General features: G+C 56.4%; 1 protein-coding gene across 1 annotated transcript; it reads right to left on the bottom strand.

Moving 5' to 3' along the window:
• Positions 1-1,443: 1,443 nt before the first annotated feature.
• Positions 1,444-7,990, bottom strand: LOC104346388 (E3 ubiquitin-protein ligase RNF113A). The gene is made up of 10 exons (XM_086477949.1): positions 7,891-7,990; positions 7,482-7,558; positions 7,254-7,358; positions 5,691-5,798; positions 5,298-5,407; positions 4,987-5,093; positions 4,336-4,425; positions 3,375-3,468; positions 2,619-2,725; positions 1,444-2,109 (listed from the first exon to the last, which is right to left on the bottom strand). The coding sequence occupies exons 1-10, from the start codon at positions 7,988-7,990 to the stop codon at positions 2,024-2,026; spliced, it is 984 nt and encodes a 327-aa protein (XP_086334075.1). The 3' UTR covers positions 1,444-2,023.
• Positions 7,991-16,725: the final 8,735 nt, after the last annotated feature.

Genomic DNA, 16,725 nt, shown 5'->3' with positions numbered 1-16,725 from the left:
TCCAGGCACACTCGCTGCATCGGGCATTCCTCAGCAGCACTGGATTCTCATCTTCCAGCTCTGGAGAGAGCTTTTGAAGAGACTCCTTTCACTTGATGCTGAGCACTCTGAACCCAGGTCAGGGCATTCCAGCCTCCTCCCATGGCTGCCGGGATCACCAAAGCCAGGGTGTACGCCTGCGCCATGCACCAGCTTTTTTATCCCCCACAGCCCATCCAGTTGAGCCTCCCGTTAGCTGGGTGGTTTCACAGCATGTCACACTCACACCAGCGTGTTCTCAGTGACTTACCCTGGCACAGAGGAAAAGTAAGGTGACTTTCATGCTCAATCCTCTTGCTCCTGACTCCTCTATGAACACCATGTACAGAACTGATGGTAAGCCTTCCCTTGCCATTGCTGTTCTGCCTTCCCTGACTGAGTGACAGGCAAAAGCTTGCTTCTCCCATAGTTTCCCGTGATTCCTGGCTGTGTGACTCTGCCCTGCTGCCGTGGCAGCTCTCCCCAGTTCCGTGGCATTTGTTTTTTGGAGGTGTATTTAAGGCTTTTAGTTTGACCCCTTCCAAGGACTGTGGGTGCTGGACATCTTTCTACACTTTAATGAAGCACTGAGAATCCAGTCCCGTCGGTGTGGTTGATGGGAGTAGTGGTGCTGGCAAGAGGTCCTTGTGTTTATAAACTGTACTTGAACCCAGATAAAGTTTGTTACTCTAGTTTTTTGCCAAAACAAATAAAATATTTCTGAAGTTGTTTTAAGTCTGCTGCAGGATGACGGAGTGGATGACAAGTGATGACACAGGCTGGCTGGGCATGCTTGCTCTCGTTCCCGACTCAAAAGGCTGCTGCTCGCACCCGAGCTGGCAGGGGCTGGAGCCATTAGGGCATCCCCCGATGGAGGCAGTTGCTGTTGAACAGCTCCCCACAGCAGCTTGCAGCGCTGTTTGGTGCTACTGCCTTCGTGTTTCAAAAACCTTTCTTTTGACTAAAGCAAGAAACTGCCAACAACTGCTCTTGCTCTTTTCTGAAAGTTTCAGTAGAACGCAATTGTTCTCCCAGAGCCAGGGGTGTTTGTTTGCAAGGGCAGGCTACAACAGCCAGGACAGGCCCACTGCTGCTTCCTCTCTAGGATCAGGTTTGGCTCCTGATTTAATTTTATTGTAATAAGCAGATCTTAATTTCCCAGCTTGTTGTGAAGCCTGCAGCTTGTGAAAAATCCTTATCCCTCTCTCACAAGCCTGGAGAGGGACTGAATGGCTGGCAGTTAAGAGCAAGCAGCAGCACAATACCACTCCCGGCACTCACTGGGACTGAGTCACTGACCCGCTGCAGCTGTTGCCTTTGGAGGAGGTGGGTTTCCTCACAGAAGAGGGATCATTCAATAGGTGTTGCTCACTGCAGTTCTAAACCTCTCTTGAATTCTAGGAACCACGAGGGAGGCAAAAAACGCACAAGTGAATATGCAGAGCTGTAATAAATCAGAGATAACTGCAGCACTCCAGCCTGCTTTCCCCTGAGTTAGCATGTTTAGGGTGAAGGGTGACCTTAACACCAGCTAATTATCCCATCCCTTTCCATGCTTTCAGCTCGCTACATGCTCGAAGTTAATTCAGTCCATGATCTTTGAGTTTTATGCTTACACAGCAGCAGGAAGCAAGCAGGATCAGTGCAAAGTTAGGAATGGAACAGCAGCACCTTGGTCAAAAAAAAAAACAGCTTAGGAGGTATCACCACAGCCAAAACCTCGTTGCCCAGGTGTGCTGCTGCCTCAGAGGCAGCTGTTGGGCTCCTGCTGGCAGCAGACAGCTCTGCTCAGCCACAGCTCTCGAGTCTGACCTTACCTGTTCTGCCTTGTGCCTTCCCAGGGCAGCAAACAAGGAGCCTGGCACAGTCAGGACACTTTTAGTAGCTGCTGGAGGGATACACAAGCACTGGCTACAGCTGCTGGCCCCAAGGCAACTGCTGCGAGCTTTTTTTTTTTCCCCCCCATGAAAGCTTTATTCAGCTAGATACAAAACAGGGTGCTCTGCTATTGCGGATCCTCTCCCTGGTCTGAATGCTGCTGCTCTTCCTCCTCTTCCTCCCCTTTGTGTTTTTCCAATTTTGCCATGAGCTCTGAAAAACAGCAAGAGGCAGGATGAGCCTGCGGGTGCAGGGGCTGTCCCACACCACAGCCAGGTGCCCGCTCCTCTACACACCCACCTCCACAAGAACCAGGGCAGCTCCCAAACAAATCCCTTGCCTACACAGCGGCTCAGCCAGGAGCCACCGTTTGCTGAGTCCAGGGCATCAGATGTCACAGCCCCAGAGCCCACCGGCGCGTCACCGACCTGCCAACGAGAGCATCAGACAAGCTGCTGCCCCCGTGCCGTGGCGCAGCCCCGCCACCCTCACCAGGGGTCACGCTCCCCGAGTTCCCCAGCTGGGCAAGCCCAAACGCTCATTTTGCACCTACGGAGCCACCCAGGCCATGATTTAGCATCTCCTGGCACTGAAGGATGCTCTGCCAGTAGCTGAGCTCTAGCTTGGGGCCAGGCCCAACACCAGAAGATCCTTCAGGAACTGCTGCCTTTGCTGCTCCAGAGGCTCCCCCTGAAGCCCGCTCTCCCACCGCTGCCCGGTACCTTTTGCAGGGTTGAAGACTCCGTTGGTTTGCTTGTCACAGACGTAGCAGCGCTGGGACTTGCGATAGTGTTGGAGGGCACAGCTCTCGCAGAAGTAGTGCCTACACCTGTACGGAGACACAGATGCCACCGCAAGTCACCAGATGCAATCACTGTGTCCAGGAGTTAGAAGTTACTGACTCCTGGTCTCCAAGGGATGCAAAAGCGAGCTGCATGCAGTTTCCCCTGCATCACTGTCCTCAGGGAAGGTGTTTCAGCATTGCTTCACTGATGGGGAGTGGTGGCACAGAGCCAGGTACCCAGCAAGACAGCCAGCAGCGTGGGAGAAGGCTGGCATTGTGTGATGTCCACGCTGCCCCGCCGCCTACTCCTCATCCTTGCCAAGCCTTTGGCTTCCCCACCCCTCTGCTCATGCAAGGCAGTGTGCCGTCCGGTGTCCAGGAGGAATGAAGGCATGAAAACAAAATCTCAAGGTTAAGGGGAAAGATGATGTAATCTGTGGACATCAAAAAGGTGCTTGGACGACAAAGGCTAGAGATCTCTTCCAAGGAGATGCTCCAGAGGCGGTTATGAGGCTCCCTGGTAATCAGAGGATTTCCCCACCCACCAGAAAGCCACAGCAGACAATAAGCAGGTTCCACCCCCCCAGCCTGTGGGCAGTGTTTGCATTTGCCTCGACAGCGAATGGCTAGTGAACGGCTAGTGAACTGGATCGACAGCAGACACTTGGCTCCTCGTGCCAAAACAGCCACTTACTTGGTGACCACGGGGTTCTTGAAGGAACTTCTGCAGATGAAGCATTTGAAAGGCATATCCTCCTCATCACTGCTCACTTCATAGTTTTCCTCATCTGCAGAAAAGAAAATTAACCAGACTGGAGCAAGAGCAGAGGCAGCCAGAGCAGCCCCTGTGTGGGGCATGAGATATTAAATATGAAGAGAGCACAGCAGGTGGGATTAAATCTCCGCTGGAAACAATAGAGCTCTGGCATCTGGGTGTTGCTGATGTCAGTAACACGTGTGGGACTGAGATATAATTACGTCTAATGAGCCAGCGTGCTTGTTGCTCATCTCACAAGAGCAAATTCTCTTCTAACCTCGCCCACTCACTGCTATAACGAGACACATCCTCCAGCCCCCTCCTATTTCTTTGATTTTCTTCCAAACCAGCTGCCACCGAACTCTTTGGCGCCAACTGAACACAGAACATCCTCTTCCCCCAGCTGCACAGCGGTTCACGAGCAACACTCACGAGCCTTGGGCCACAGCGACAGACACTGTGAGTGAGAAGTAATGAGGTGAGGCAGCAGGCAGGTATCCCACCTCCCGGGCACCTGAGGGGCAGGAGATGGTCACACCTCCCCAGCTCCACACAGCCCACTGCTGGGACCCTTTTAGAGAGCCAGAGGAAATAATTCTCTCTGGTGGCAGTTAGTCGATATCTGAAAGCAGCCAATTTGCTCAGCACTGTCCGTGGGTACTGGCCCTAAGGTTACCCTGCAGCAGGGCGTTCCCTGGCTTTGGAATCACGAATCCTTTCTGTCTGATATTAATTCAACCCACGGCCCACGCGGTTTGAGGCAGCAAAGGCCCCCTTTCACTCTTAGTGATCCAACATCCCGAAGTCACGTTCACCTTAGGGTGTGACAAAGGTAGGACCCGGTAGCCGCATCCACCGTTAGCTTAGGGAGAAGGACAGCGAAGGGGTGGTGCCGTACCATTGACTCCGTACCGGCCTTCATCCAGCTCCCGTTCGATCTGCCAGCCGTGTTTGTAGTCCGAGCGGTCATGGAGGAATTTGCAGCTGTCTGAGCAGCACAGAGAGAAGAGGAATTAACAGCTAGGCTGTGCGGGGTCGGGGGTTAACAGGACACCTCAGTCAGGGGCAGCTGGAGCTTTGCCCAGCAGAGGGTGAAACCCGATTGCTTCCCCGCCTGCCTGCGCCCCAGGGCAGTGCCAGGCTCCTGGAGCAGGCACAGGAGCCCTCTCAGGGTTGACAGGCCATGAGGATCGTGCTCTGTGGGCCACAGCGACAGTTCCAGCGTTTACACTCATGGGAAGTGGGATAAGGAACGGGAAATCCCATCCCTCACATGGCCTCAGCAGCCACACGTGGGAGTGTGGGTCACTGGAACAGCCCAGGGGTCCCTCCCAGGGCTCACAACCACTGATCAGAGGCCACCAGCTTTCAGAAGGGCCGACACAAATGACGAGAACGACACATAAAACACCTTTGCAAGAGCATCACACACCAGCTCTGCAAACAAGCGCCTGTAAACCAGTAAGCGCACATCTCGGTGCCACAAACACCAGATCCCAAGCTGGACTGGATCCCTTGGCCGGTCTGGCCCAAGGTGAGATCCACTCACCTCCAAAGCCGCAGAACCCGGTTTCTTTGTAGTCCTTGCAGATGTCGGGCTGGTAGTCCCAGCGCACCGTGGCCCGCAAGTGCTCCGGAGCACGGATGGGTCCTTTTCTGAAAGGGTGGGAGAAGGCTCAGGCCGGCTGCGCAGCTGCAGTGGAGAAGGCCCCTGGGGGCCTGGTCAGAACCAGACACCGGACTCGTTAGACAGAAAGAAGCTGGCAGTAACAGCAAAGTTCAAGCCCCAGACAGGTGCTTTTGGGGATGGTGCCTGAGCTCCTCTGTGGTCCCAGTCCCCCAAGGCTCATCCCAACCCACCTGACCATTCCTGAAGAGGCATTTCCCATCGACGTGTCCTTGGGCTTCACGTACTTCTGGTAGTTGTTAATACCACGGTAAATTTTATCATCTTCCTTTCCTCTTAGCTCCTAGGAAAACAAAAAGAAAGGTGAATAAGGATGAGGAAAGCTTCAGGACACAGATTAGCTTTCACCACTCTGACACCAGTCTCCCTTCCCAGCCCTGCCTTCCTTAATACCAAGACTCCAATAAAGGCTGAAAATTCCCCTATTTGCAAGGGTCACACATTCGGCTTCTCAAATTTCCAGAGAGAAGCAGACTCAAATTCTTCTTGGTGTGCAGAAGGGGATGAGTAAAGCACAGGTACTCCTGCTGTAGAGCACTAACTCTTACAGAGCAAGGCTGACCCACCTCCTGGATCTTCTGGCTGCGCTCAAAGATGGCCTGGGCATCTTTCTCCTTCTCCGTGTCCAGTTCATACACTGCTGTGGCTCCCATGTCTTCGGGGCCAACAGGTTTCTGAAAAGCAAGAAGAACTTGTGACAACAGTGAAGAGAAAACCTGTACAAGACAAGAGAGCTCCCTGGCTACCTGAAGGATTCATCACAGAGTAAGAACTGGACGTGGCCTGCTTTACAGTTTCTACAGCCCTTTAGCACCTGCAAGGGAAAATCCCCCATGGGCCAGATCCAGCCCCGTGCTTGCAGAGGCTGGAGTGCTAACTACCCGTTGCTCCCACGTTTTAGCCCGCAGAGTCAGGAAATACTTGTCCTTTCTTTATTCCTTCACACTCAGCCTCAGCTTAGCTGGAAGCTGAACTCAGGTCTCCCATGTCCAACACTTCAGTCATGAGACCATCCAACCCACACGCAGGATGTTACCTCTGAACTCCTAACCCAGCTGTGGGTGGCTTACATCCAGCTTTAATACAGTGATCTGGTTTAGATTTCTCTTTAATGGACTGAACAGATACCTATTCCTAGGTTTTATCACATCTCCAGGAACAGCTGCAGGGAAACGGAAGACTAATTACAGCCAGCCTCAATTAAAACCAAATCCAGCTTCAGTGCCAAAAGCTTCTGGAGCCCCAAAGCTGTCATCTCCTCCAGTTCCCTCCCCATGCCCCTACAGCAAGGAGGGCTAACAACACACTGCCCCCCTTAGCAGCAGTGAATAATTACAGCACGAGGTTATAGTCATATTAATCTCTACGTGATAAGGAGACCTCGGTCTGATCCTGCAGCTTTGCCTGGGGACAGCTGGGCATTATCTCCACTTTACACAGAGGCACAATAAGGAAATCGGTCTGAAGAGGAACATGTGATGATACCTGGTTTTAATCCCACTTATATTCTGCCCAGGATCACACTAATGGGCAAAACTTCACTGGATCAAGAGGAAAGTTAAGAGAAAAATCTCCTGGGAAGAGCAATTTGAGCTGTGCCCAGACCTTCACAGCTGATTTCTCCTCACTCCAGATGTTAACAGGACACCCCGCCCACCAACCCCGAGAAAACAATGACCTCTCTCTGTAGCTCCTACTCCACCACTTGTCACAAGAATAAAGACGGGAACACCTCCTAGGTCATCTTGAATTCTTTGTGAAGGAAGATGGGTCTAAAACTGAGAACATGAAGCCAACGGCAGGACAAACCTGATTCAAATGCTCCCTCTCCTGAAAATTTTGTGCGATGTTGGGCAAGTCCAGTGCGATCTTGGGGCTTTAATTCCCACCTCTAAGAGGAAACGGCCAACCTCACTGGCCTCCTGAGGAGGCAGGGGGTATCGGGAGAATAAACCCAGCACAAGGTGCTTGTCTATTAAGAGGAAAGGGACAGGGAGGTGCATCTATAGATAAAAAAGAAGGAATGGCTGATCCCACATTCACAGAAGCAAATTCTCTCTATCAAGTGTGGGGTCTGCCAGTCCCACCTGACCTCACACCCCAGAACCACATTCCTGCCCAGTCCTTACCGCCGACCTTGTCGATTTGTAAGTGACTCCGATCTCCTTTGACGGATCCTCATCATCACTGCTGCTCGGTGCGTACGCCGTCCTCTCCTTCGTGCATCGCCTGGTCTGAGGGGCAAGAAGGCAACAGGGGTGAAGGACGGAAGGCTCCAACCCTGTGTCTGGCCTGAGCTTGGCAGGCCACTGCAGTGGCACCTCGGGTGGAGCAATGCCCTGCTGTGGCTCCCTCACCTTCTGGATCATGGGGTTGGGGGTCTCCCGCCGCCGCTCCTTCCGCACCACCGTGCTGCCCTCCTCACCGCTGCTCTCTGAGGGGTAAAGCCCAGGGGTCAGGGTGCGCCGGGGGCCAGGACCTCGGCCCAAGTGCAGGCTCGGCTGGCGGCCTCCCCCCTCTGCGGGCTGGGGACGCCCGCGGGAAGGGGCGGGAGGCCGGCGGAACCCCCGAGGGCGGTGGCACGGCGGGGGAGGAGCCCTTCACCCCCTCCACCGCACGGACACCGGTAGGGCTGGGGAGGGCAGCGAGGCCCCTCCGTGTAGGGGCAGCGCTCCGGGGTGGCACCGGGCCCTCCTTCGCCTCCTCAGGGTATCACAACGGCCCGGCTCCCAGCGCCCTACCCGCGAAGGCCCCGCCAACCCTCACCCTGCTCCTGGTCGCTGCTGGGCCGCTTGCGCCGACCCCTGCCCGCCGCCAGGCCCCGCTTCTTGAAAACGAAGCTGCAAACCGAGCCCTCGTCCGCCATCTTGCGCCGCCGACCACCGCGCCCGCCGCTAGAGCGGCGCCGGAGGCGGCCCCCGCGCAGCGCAGCGCCCCCTGCGGGCGGGGAGGACTGGGCGGCGCGAGCGGAGGGGCGGGGCCTCGGGGAGAGCGGCGCCCCCGGGGGAGGGCGCCCCCTGCCGGCGCGGGGGAGGCCGAGGTGGGCCGGGGGCGGGGGGGGGGGGGTCCCCGGCTGCTGCAGCCCCTCGGGGCACCCCTGGGCCGCTCCCTTCTGCGCTCCCTGTGGCCCCCGAAGCCCCGGGCTCGGCCCCTTCGGCAACCCGGCTCCTGCCCCCGGCCTCCGAGCCCGGCGGCGGGGCGGGTGTGGTGACGGGGGGGAGGGCCGCGGCCCGCCCCGTGTCCCCATCATCCCCGGTGCCCCTCCAGCTCCTCCGGGCCTGGCGGGCTGCTGGGGGGGGGGGGCGTGTGTGTGTCCTTCCACGTCGCCATAGCAACGGGAAAAGGAGCCGAGCCCCAGCATCCCCCCCCACACACACCCGGGCCCACCCTGGGGTGGGCGCTGGCCGGCGGACCCCAGCCCCTGCACAGGCTGCGGGGCCCCGGCATCGCCCGCAGCCCTGTCTGCGGGGCGTGAGGGTGTGCCCGGGGGCGTGAGCACGTGCGTGCGTGCCCGTGTGCGTGCACACGCCTGCGTGCGCGCACGTGCGCGCCCAGGTGTGTGGGCAGGGGCGTGCGCGGGTACCTGTGCGTGCACGCGCGTGAGAGCGCGCGAGCATGCTAGCGCCACGCGTGTGCTTTTGGGTGTGTGCGCACGCGGGCGCGCACGCGGGGTATGGGCGCGCGCGCGCGTGTGCATGTGGGCGTGCACGCGTGTGCCTGCGCGCGTACGAGGAGGGGGGGCTGCGGCGTTTCTCGCAGCAGGCAGAGCGGCTGCAGGAGGGACCCTGGTGCCAGGGGAGCCCCCACGGGGACGTGGGCTCAGGCCCCAGCTCTGCATCCCCCTCGGGCGAGTTGGGCCCCCAGCCCTCTCCTCCTCCAGACCCCGGCCCCGCGGGGCGATGCCGTGGGGAAGGGAGGCCAACGAAGCCTGAAGATGGGACCCGTTTGCCCGTGTGTTCATGCCCGGAGCCCAGGGCAGCACGTGGGTGCTGTGCTCTCAGTGGGGCTCGTTCCCTGCAGGCTTCCCGCATGCCTGCCCTCATTTCGGGGCAGCGTGGCGATGCCTTGGATGCTCTTCTGCTCTTCCCCATGCCCAGATGGACAGTGGCTTTTGCAGCCCTGCCAGTCTCCTGCTGTGTGGTACGTATGACCATCCCTGCCACTGCGTCTGGATCTGCTCAGCAACAGCTAATTTTACTATCGAGTCAAATTCCACTTTTATTTGCTCTCAGTGGCAAAGAGCCTTTTCATCACAGATGATATTTGGGCAATGCAGAGTGACAGGGGTGATAAATCACATCACCACTGTCTCCCTGTCCAGTAAACACCGCCATAAATTCCTTAATCATATTTTTTGTATGGGGAATTACAGACGAACTCTGCACACAAAGATCACCTGCCTCTGCTGCTGGGCTCGGGCACCAAGCTCAGACTCGGGGCCATTTCCAGCTGGCGTTTGGCTCCTTCCAGCAACACCACGCTGTGTTGAGGAGCCCAAACAAGAATATTGTTCCTGCGTCATCATTATCCAAGCTCTTCCCACCACTCCATCACCTATTTTGCCTCCATTTATCCCCACTGGAGGGGTTTGGGAGGTTAAGGCAAAGTCCTCAGAGCCACCAGTTCGCTCTGCCTTTCTCACAGCTCACGGCCATCCCGGCTTCCTTGTCTGGTCTCAAACCACCTCCAAGTTCCCTTCAGGGTTTAACAATATTTAACCTATTCCTAACATTTTGCCCTGTTCCTGGGGAAATCCCACCCCTCCAAACTCCAGCCACCCAGTCCCAAACCCCAGGGGTGGCGTGGGGGAAGCTGCCTTTATCATCCAGGCGGCGACGTTGCTCGCCCCGTGAAGGCTTGCCCTGGCAGATCCACCGACCGCCTTACACAGCACCGCTCCCACACACGGTTCATCAGCTCTCCGTGGAGTAAAATCTGGATTTCTGACAGCGTCACGGCTCGGGTTTGCCCCCCTGGGGGGTGAGGAGCTGGGGGCATTGGGATCCCTGCCGCTGCCTGACAAGATCCTTCCTCTGCAGAGAGTTCGCTGAGGTTGGGAGGGGTGAGCTTGGCTTTTGCAGACCCTGGAGGGACAGATCCTCCAGGATGCTTGCAGGAAACCTTACACGAGTGGGTTAGTGCCATGTGAGGAGAGCCCGAGGCCATGTCCAAAGTCTTGAGCGAAGCCCATCTGCACACGCAGAACCTGGGGGGAGAGGCTGGGCAAAAGCTAATTACACCGGGGAGGGGGAATTTCCCCCATGCTGCCGGCGGGGAGGAAAGCGAAGGCAAAGTTCTCGGGCTTGGCAGTGACGGCAGCGGGGTTGAGGAGGCTGTGGGGGTCCGGGGACAGCTGGGGAGAGGGAGCTCGGGAAGAGAGGGGCTGGGGAAGGTTTGGGGTTAGAGGTTGGCTTCACACAAAGGAGCAAGCGGCTGGAAGACGGTACGACGCGGAGAGCCAATCACCGCGGCAGCCCGGCGATAAAAGGGCTCGCGAGGCGGCCGTGGGAGCTCGCAGGAAACGCTCCCGCTCCCACAGCCCCGGCCTCTGCAGCGGGGAGAAAGGGAGCGAGAACACCCTGCCATCAGGGACGGCTGGACGGACCCACCGCCGGACAGAGCCACCCTCCCCGGGGTGAAACCCTCCCGTTCGGCATCGCCGTGAGGAGCCCAGGCATATGGTGAGCCTTCGCTCGTGGAGAACAACGGGGCTGCGAGGTGGCGGGCGGCTCGGAGGGAGACAATGATGGTCCCCGAGGTGCGGGGAGCGAGGGGGTTCATCCACCCTGGGGATTGCCGCCGATCGCGGCTCTGCTCAGGGGTGGGAGAGAGCTGGGGGAGAAAGCAAGACCGAGTGGTGGGGAGGGAGAGAGAGGCAGGCGCCCAGGGAGAAAGGGATGGAGAGGAGGGAGGAATGCAAAGACAGGGAGAGCCCGGGGAAGCAGCACCGCTGGCCAGGAGCCACCCAGCAGATGGGGGGTTCATCCCCCGCTGCACAGCCCCCCAGGAGGAGGTCCCACCCAGATGCACCGAGAACTTTTTTGCTTTGGGAGGAGGCTTGAGCGCGGAAAGCAGAGTTGGGCTGGGGGGGAAACACAAGGGGGTCTGTTCTCGGCCCTGGGTGGCCTCGCCGGGGTCAGGCGGGGGCAAAGGGGACACTGTCTGAGCTCCAGGAGCCTGGAGGGGAGTGATGCTGCTGAAGGGGGGGGGCGAGCACCCCGTGCCCTGCGTGAGCTGGGGGGGGGGGGGGGGGGGGGGGGCTGGGGCTTGCACCCAGCGTATCATGGGGACAAGAGCGAGCGGAGGCCTGCGTTTGCTGGATGGGCTGCAGCGGGCATCCTGGGGTGCAGTGTTTTGGGGCTCACGCTCCTCGTTTGGGCTGTAATTCCCTCTTTGTTGTGTGCTGCAGTACATGCCCGAGGGGGGGCTGGACAGATCCATTTTATTAAGCTGATCAGAAAGAGCAGAGATGGAAGAAAACCTGTTAGATCCCAACTCCTTTATCCCCCTTCGTTAATGCCTGCTGCTTCTCAATGGTGTGTCTCCTACCGCCTCACCCAGCCTGGCTTTAAACCTTTCCAGCCACAGGTCTTTCATCGCTTCCCTGGGGAGGCTGTTGCACGACTGTGAGATTTAATAACAACACAAATACCCTGAGCTCTGACACAACCCTTAACAGCCAGGGATCTCCCAGGGCTTCACAAAGGAGAGCAGCTCTGTTTTCATCGGGGGTGGGGGGGTGGAGGGTGGGCGAGGGAAGAGAAAAAATGAAATTATTTGTCCACTGTCACCCAAAAATCTGCAGCAGAGCTGGGAATCAAGCCCAGGTCTCCCAAGTCCCAGTTCAGTGCTCTAACTACCACGTTTTGAGCCAGTCTGATCTGTCTAATCCCCTTGGATCGCTTGAGACCAGCTAAGCTACCTTGCAGGTCAATTTTTGATCAATTTTCTGCCGATTTTTGTTCATGGGGTACTCATCAGTTTGGAAAGAACATGATAATTCAGCAGCCTGGATCATGCCTCGGAAACCGGGCTTTGTCCACCGAAGACATCGTGTGAGGGCTCTTGCAGGGAAGACATCTGGCGCCCCAGCTGAGCTGTTGTGTATTTAAGGCCAGGAGTAGCAGCATTATCAACGTAAATTACAAAATAATTGCAGGGCAACCAATCAAGCCTAGGCCGACACGGCTCCAGCGTTAACGTCTCTTTTAAATGGGAGCCCTGCAAGAGGCAAATTCCCAGCTGAGAAGTGCAGGTCTGTCAGAACCGGCCTCTTGGGCTTTGCAAAGTGACTGGATGCATCTTCTTTTTCACACAGCTCAAAACTTGGTTCCTGACCTTTTTTGGTCAACAAAAATCCCACGAGACTTCTCATTAGAGAAGGGAGTTCCTCTTCTGGTTTCCTTCAGCAAGTCAGTCCTGTAAGCCTACAACTACCCCCTGCGGTCCCACATGGCGGTGGAGTTTTTCTTTCCCCTTTCGTGCATCCTCAGCTTTTGCAGGGTTGTTGTCCATTGTCAGGCAGCTGCCATGTTCCCCCAGAGGTGTCTGCCTTTCATTTTCCAGTTTAAGTCATTTTTATCTGCCATCTGGGGGTGTTGCAGAGCTTACCTAGCTGTTAGCAAAAGCTCTGCGATGGAAAACATTAAATCTGGGTGAAGGGATTATCGCAATCAATATTAAGCACACTTTAGACATATTTCTCACTCCTCTGGTGCGCCCATAACCCTCTCCATATGGCCAGACACAAGGAGCCTCAGCAACCTCTGATGTGCCTCTCCAGGGCTTGCTTTTCCCACCACACCCGTTGCTCCACAGAAATCCCATCGCCTTGCAAAGCACCAGATCCTATACTGGGCTGTATAGCACCTTTGTCCTAAAAGGGAGGATGGAGGTGACGGCTGAAAATAGACAGGGCAGCTCAGAGAGAACGATCTTTTGAGATTTAACCTATGAATATGATTTTGGTGGCTTTTTTTTTTTTTTTTTTTTACACAATCTGCATTTGGACAGCAAACACAGGAGGACACAGCAGCTCTCGCTGGGCTGCTGCAGAGGCAGGGATCACGGAAAGTGGTTGTGCTGTGTTTTGGGGAACAAGACCTGCTCTTGCTGCATCTGCAGATGGCGAAACAGCAGAAGCTCTCAGGAGGAGCTCTCAGAGCTCAAGAGGTGGGCTAACCCACACAGAAAATGCCAGTCCGAAATCTGGGATTTTACAGGTGATACTCCACGAGAGGAATAACATTCACAGGTTATGTTTGGGGAAAGAGGGAATTACAGGCAATTACAGGTCCATTGACTGGACTACAATAAAAGGTGAGTTTCTAGAATAGGTTTTGGAAGAGTAATCAAAGACATGGCGTTGGGAAGCAGAATAAAATGCAGTGTGGTTTTAACACAGATCATGTCAAGCTGGCTCAGTATCTTCCTTGGACATGATAACTGACTTCTGAAACAACAGGACGTCATCAATCTGGATTTAAGGAAAGCACTTGATACGGTGCCCCAAGGAAATTATTGTTTTAGGTGGAGACAGGAAAGAGGATAGAGAAGAGGCAGCAAAATGGAAGGAGAACACTTGGATCCTTCCCCAAGGAGAGATCTAGGGACTGAACTTGTTAACAGGCCCTTTAGAAGTCAGGAGATCTGCCTGTGGTGAGAAAAAACAGGTCAGCAAACATGAAGATGAGACCGGAGCCCCAGAAATGGCTAAAGCAGAGTTGTGCCAGAGCAGGCACTTGGGGAGCTGCAACACAAAGCTGCTGCAGTCTGGAGGGACCTCAGCAAGTGGAAGGCTCTGAAGAAGAAAGAGCATCTAGGATTTCTGGCAGATGGAGAGCCCATCAGGCCAGATGTTTTCGGGGGTGCCAGAGAAGTATTCGTACCAGAATACAAAGGTCTGAGATCGCCTTCAGTGCGGTGCGTTCAGACCAGCTCACCTACTTGCAGTGGGCCACCAAGGCGGCTGTAGGAAACGAGAACCCACCTTTTGAGAATAGATTAAAAGGAATTGGCTTCTCCTGCTAAAAAAGACTGATAAGGAATGTGATTACTCTTTACAAATCCCTCTGAGAGGCAAATATTATGGTGGGAGAAGAACTAATGCCAATATAATGGTAAATGGATATACATTTATGTAGGAAACCAGAGGGCGAGGTTTCCAGGTGGAGCACGGTTTATGGAAGAGGCTATGGAAAAACCGAGAAGGGGAGGGAAGAAGTATGAACTGCTATTTGCCTGTTGTGGTTGTTTGCACTAGGTTTAAGTTGCACTCGATTAGTACCATGCTACAGAGCTTCCGAGTGAAGCATTTAGCATAATGTCCAACCTGAACCTCCCAACCTGCAGTATTTGGCCATTGCTGCTTGCTCCATCATCTGGCACTACTGAGAAGGATTTGTTTCTGCCTGGAAAAGAGGCTCTTCTCATCCTCCCAGCAGGTTTTCTGCTGTATTTGTCTGCTCTATCTGAGCTACTAGCACGACAGGAGATCCCAGGGAGCAGAGACTCCCTTCAGACCACAAGTTTTAAGGGATGCCATTAAACATGGCCACAGTCCCAGGAATGGGCTGCTCCGTGCTTCAGTTTCTGCTTCTGGAAAACGGATGAACCCCAGCAGCATCCTCCTGCCCCGTCTGCCCCCTCACTGACTCCCCTTGGCCCTGGCCCTTCAGGGGAGGCAAGCCAAGGCAGGGATGAAGGTGGGAGAGCAGAGCCGGTGGGCAGGGGCTTCCCTCGGGCTCCCTCCTCGCTGGTGCGGGTCCTCCATTGTTGCCCTGACAAAGGCAGCCCTGTTCCTCCCCACAACTATTCCTTGTCAGCATCCTCGGCTGCAGATTTCCTGCCCACTGGCAGCCTTTCAAGAGGCAGCCCAGGCGCACAACGTGGATCGAAAGCGGATTAGTGGGCCAGGCTGGTGGAAGGTAGCTCCGTGCTGGGGGGGTGCAGGCAGGGACAGGTCCGTGTGGTGGGGCTGCTCTCCAGTAACCTCAGGAACAGGGCAGCGGTGTCCGCAGAAGTGGCTCAGCTGCTTCTCCCTGGAGTCCTCTGCTCTGCACCAAGCCAGCAGGGACCTGCCCTGGGTCCCAAACACTGGTGAGGTCAAGTGGTTGGCTCAAAGGCACACAAGGAGCCAAGATCTGAAGCTGAATTAAGGTCTTCCATGGCTAAAGCTGATGCCATGACCATTGGGCTCACCCCATTCCCCCTCCCCCCCCCCAGCCCCCCAAAACTGCATCTCACTGTCTCTCTGCATGCTTGAGAAGCTGAAGCAGGACTGGGAACGCTGTGCCCTCTTCCCTGGCGGTGCTGTGCCCGGTTCTGGCTCTGGCCCGTTTGACGCCGACTCTGCACCACGCTTTGTTTCGCCATGTGGATTGGCCGTGAGGCCCCAAGGCTGCAGAAACAGGGGACAGCCGGGCAGTGAGCTGGGTGATTCCCAGGCTCAGGAGACGGGCTCTTCCAGCTCCTCTTCACCTCCTCCCCACGCAGTCCTGCTGAGAGAGACCACGGGCTGAGCTGGCCATGGAGCTGCAGGGTCGGCGGCTGGCCCGCGTGTGTAGGCTGCACTAATCTTGCACGGGATCTTGGGGACATCAGTCCCCACAGCAATCTGCTTAGCTCACGATTTCCTCGGGGAGAGGCTTGACAGCCTTTCCGAGGTGTTGAGCCCCTGCCCGTGCCTCGCCGTGCTGCCGGGGATACTCCGCGTCCTCCCAGGATGGAGGAGGAAGGGGCCCAGATCCCCCCCCACGCCACGCTTTGCCTTTGGGAAAGCCTTTTGCAATGGTACAGTGATCCCAGCAGTAAACATACACTTCACAGGGCTGCTAATGGGAACCATATGGCAGAAAGGGGCCTCTCGCCCTCCGCAGTCACGCTCCTTTCCTGTGCCGGAAACCCATCGGCTTTTGGAGAGGCCATTCGGCAGCGCCGGGCTGGGGCCCGCTGGGAACAGGCTGGCGCAGCAGCGAGGGCAGCCCGGACGGCCCCGCTGGTGAAGGGAAGGGGTGAAACGCTCCCTACACCCGCCCTGGCTGTGGGAAATACGATGCTTCGGAGACAGGTTGCCAGCAGGGAGATTGGGGAATTCCCTTGAGGGGCCACCCCAGATGCTTCCCTCTCCCTACATCTGCCACCAGGGTCAGGCAGGAAGGTGAGAGGGGACTGGAGAGGCTGCTAGGCAGAAGCGCTGTGACCAAGCAGCTTCTGGGATGAAAGTTGCCTTCCTCACCCCAAACTGCTCCCTGTTTGGTGCTAAAAGACAGAGCGGTAGCACCTCTCTAGCTGCTCGCACACGGCAGCAGGCACATGGCCCCTGTGGATGCCAGACAAGCTCCAACCCCAAGGTCCTGAGTCGACTACCGGCTTGCTGAGATCACGAAAAGAAAACCCTGGAGCAGGACCAGCAGCTGCTGGTGGTGACCTGGGCAGGTAGAGCTGGCAGCTCAGGCCCCAAGTGCATCCCGCTGGCTGTGGTGCCACGTCTCTGGAGCACACCGCAATGCCATGCTGTGGCCACCACTGCTGCCATCAGAAGCTGCTCCATCTCCCTGGGTAGATGTCACAAGCCCAGATCCCTTGGAGAATCCCTTTTGT

The sequence above is a fragment of the Leptosomus discolor genome, chromosome 25 (assembly GCF_034619465.1).
Source record: "Leptosomus discolor isolate bLepDis1 chromosome 25, bLepDis1.hap2, whole genome shotgun sequence".
NCBI classification, from domain to species: domain Eukaryota; kingdom Metazoa; phylum Chordata; class Aves; order Leptosomiformes; family Leptosomidae; genus Leptosomus; species Leptosomus discolor.
The sequence above is the reverse complement of the archived record's forward strand: the minus strand, read 5'-3'. Positions and strand labels throughout refer to the sequence as shown.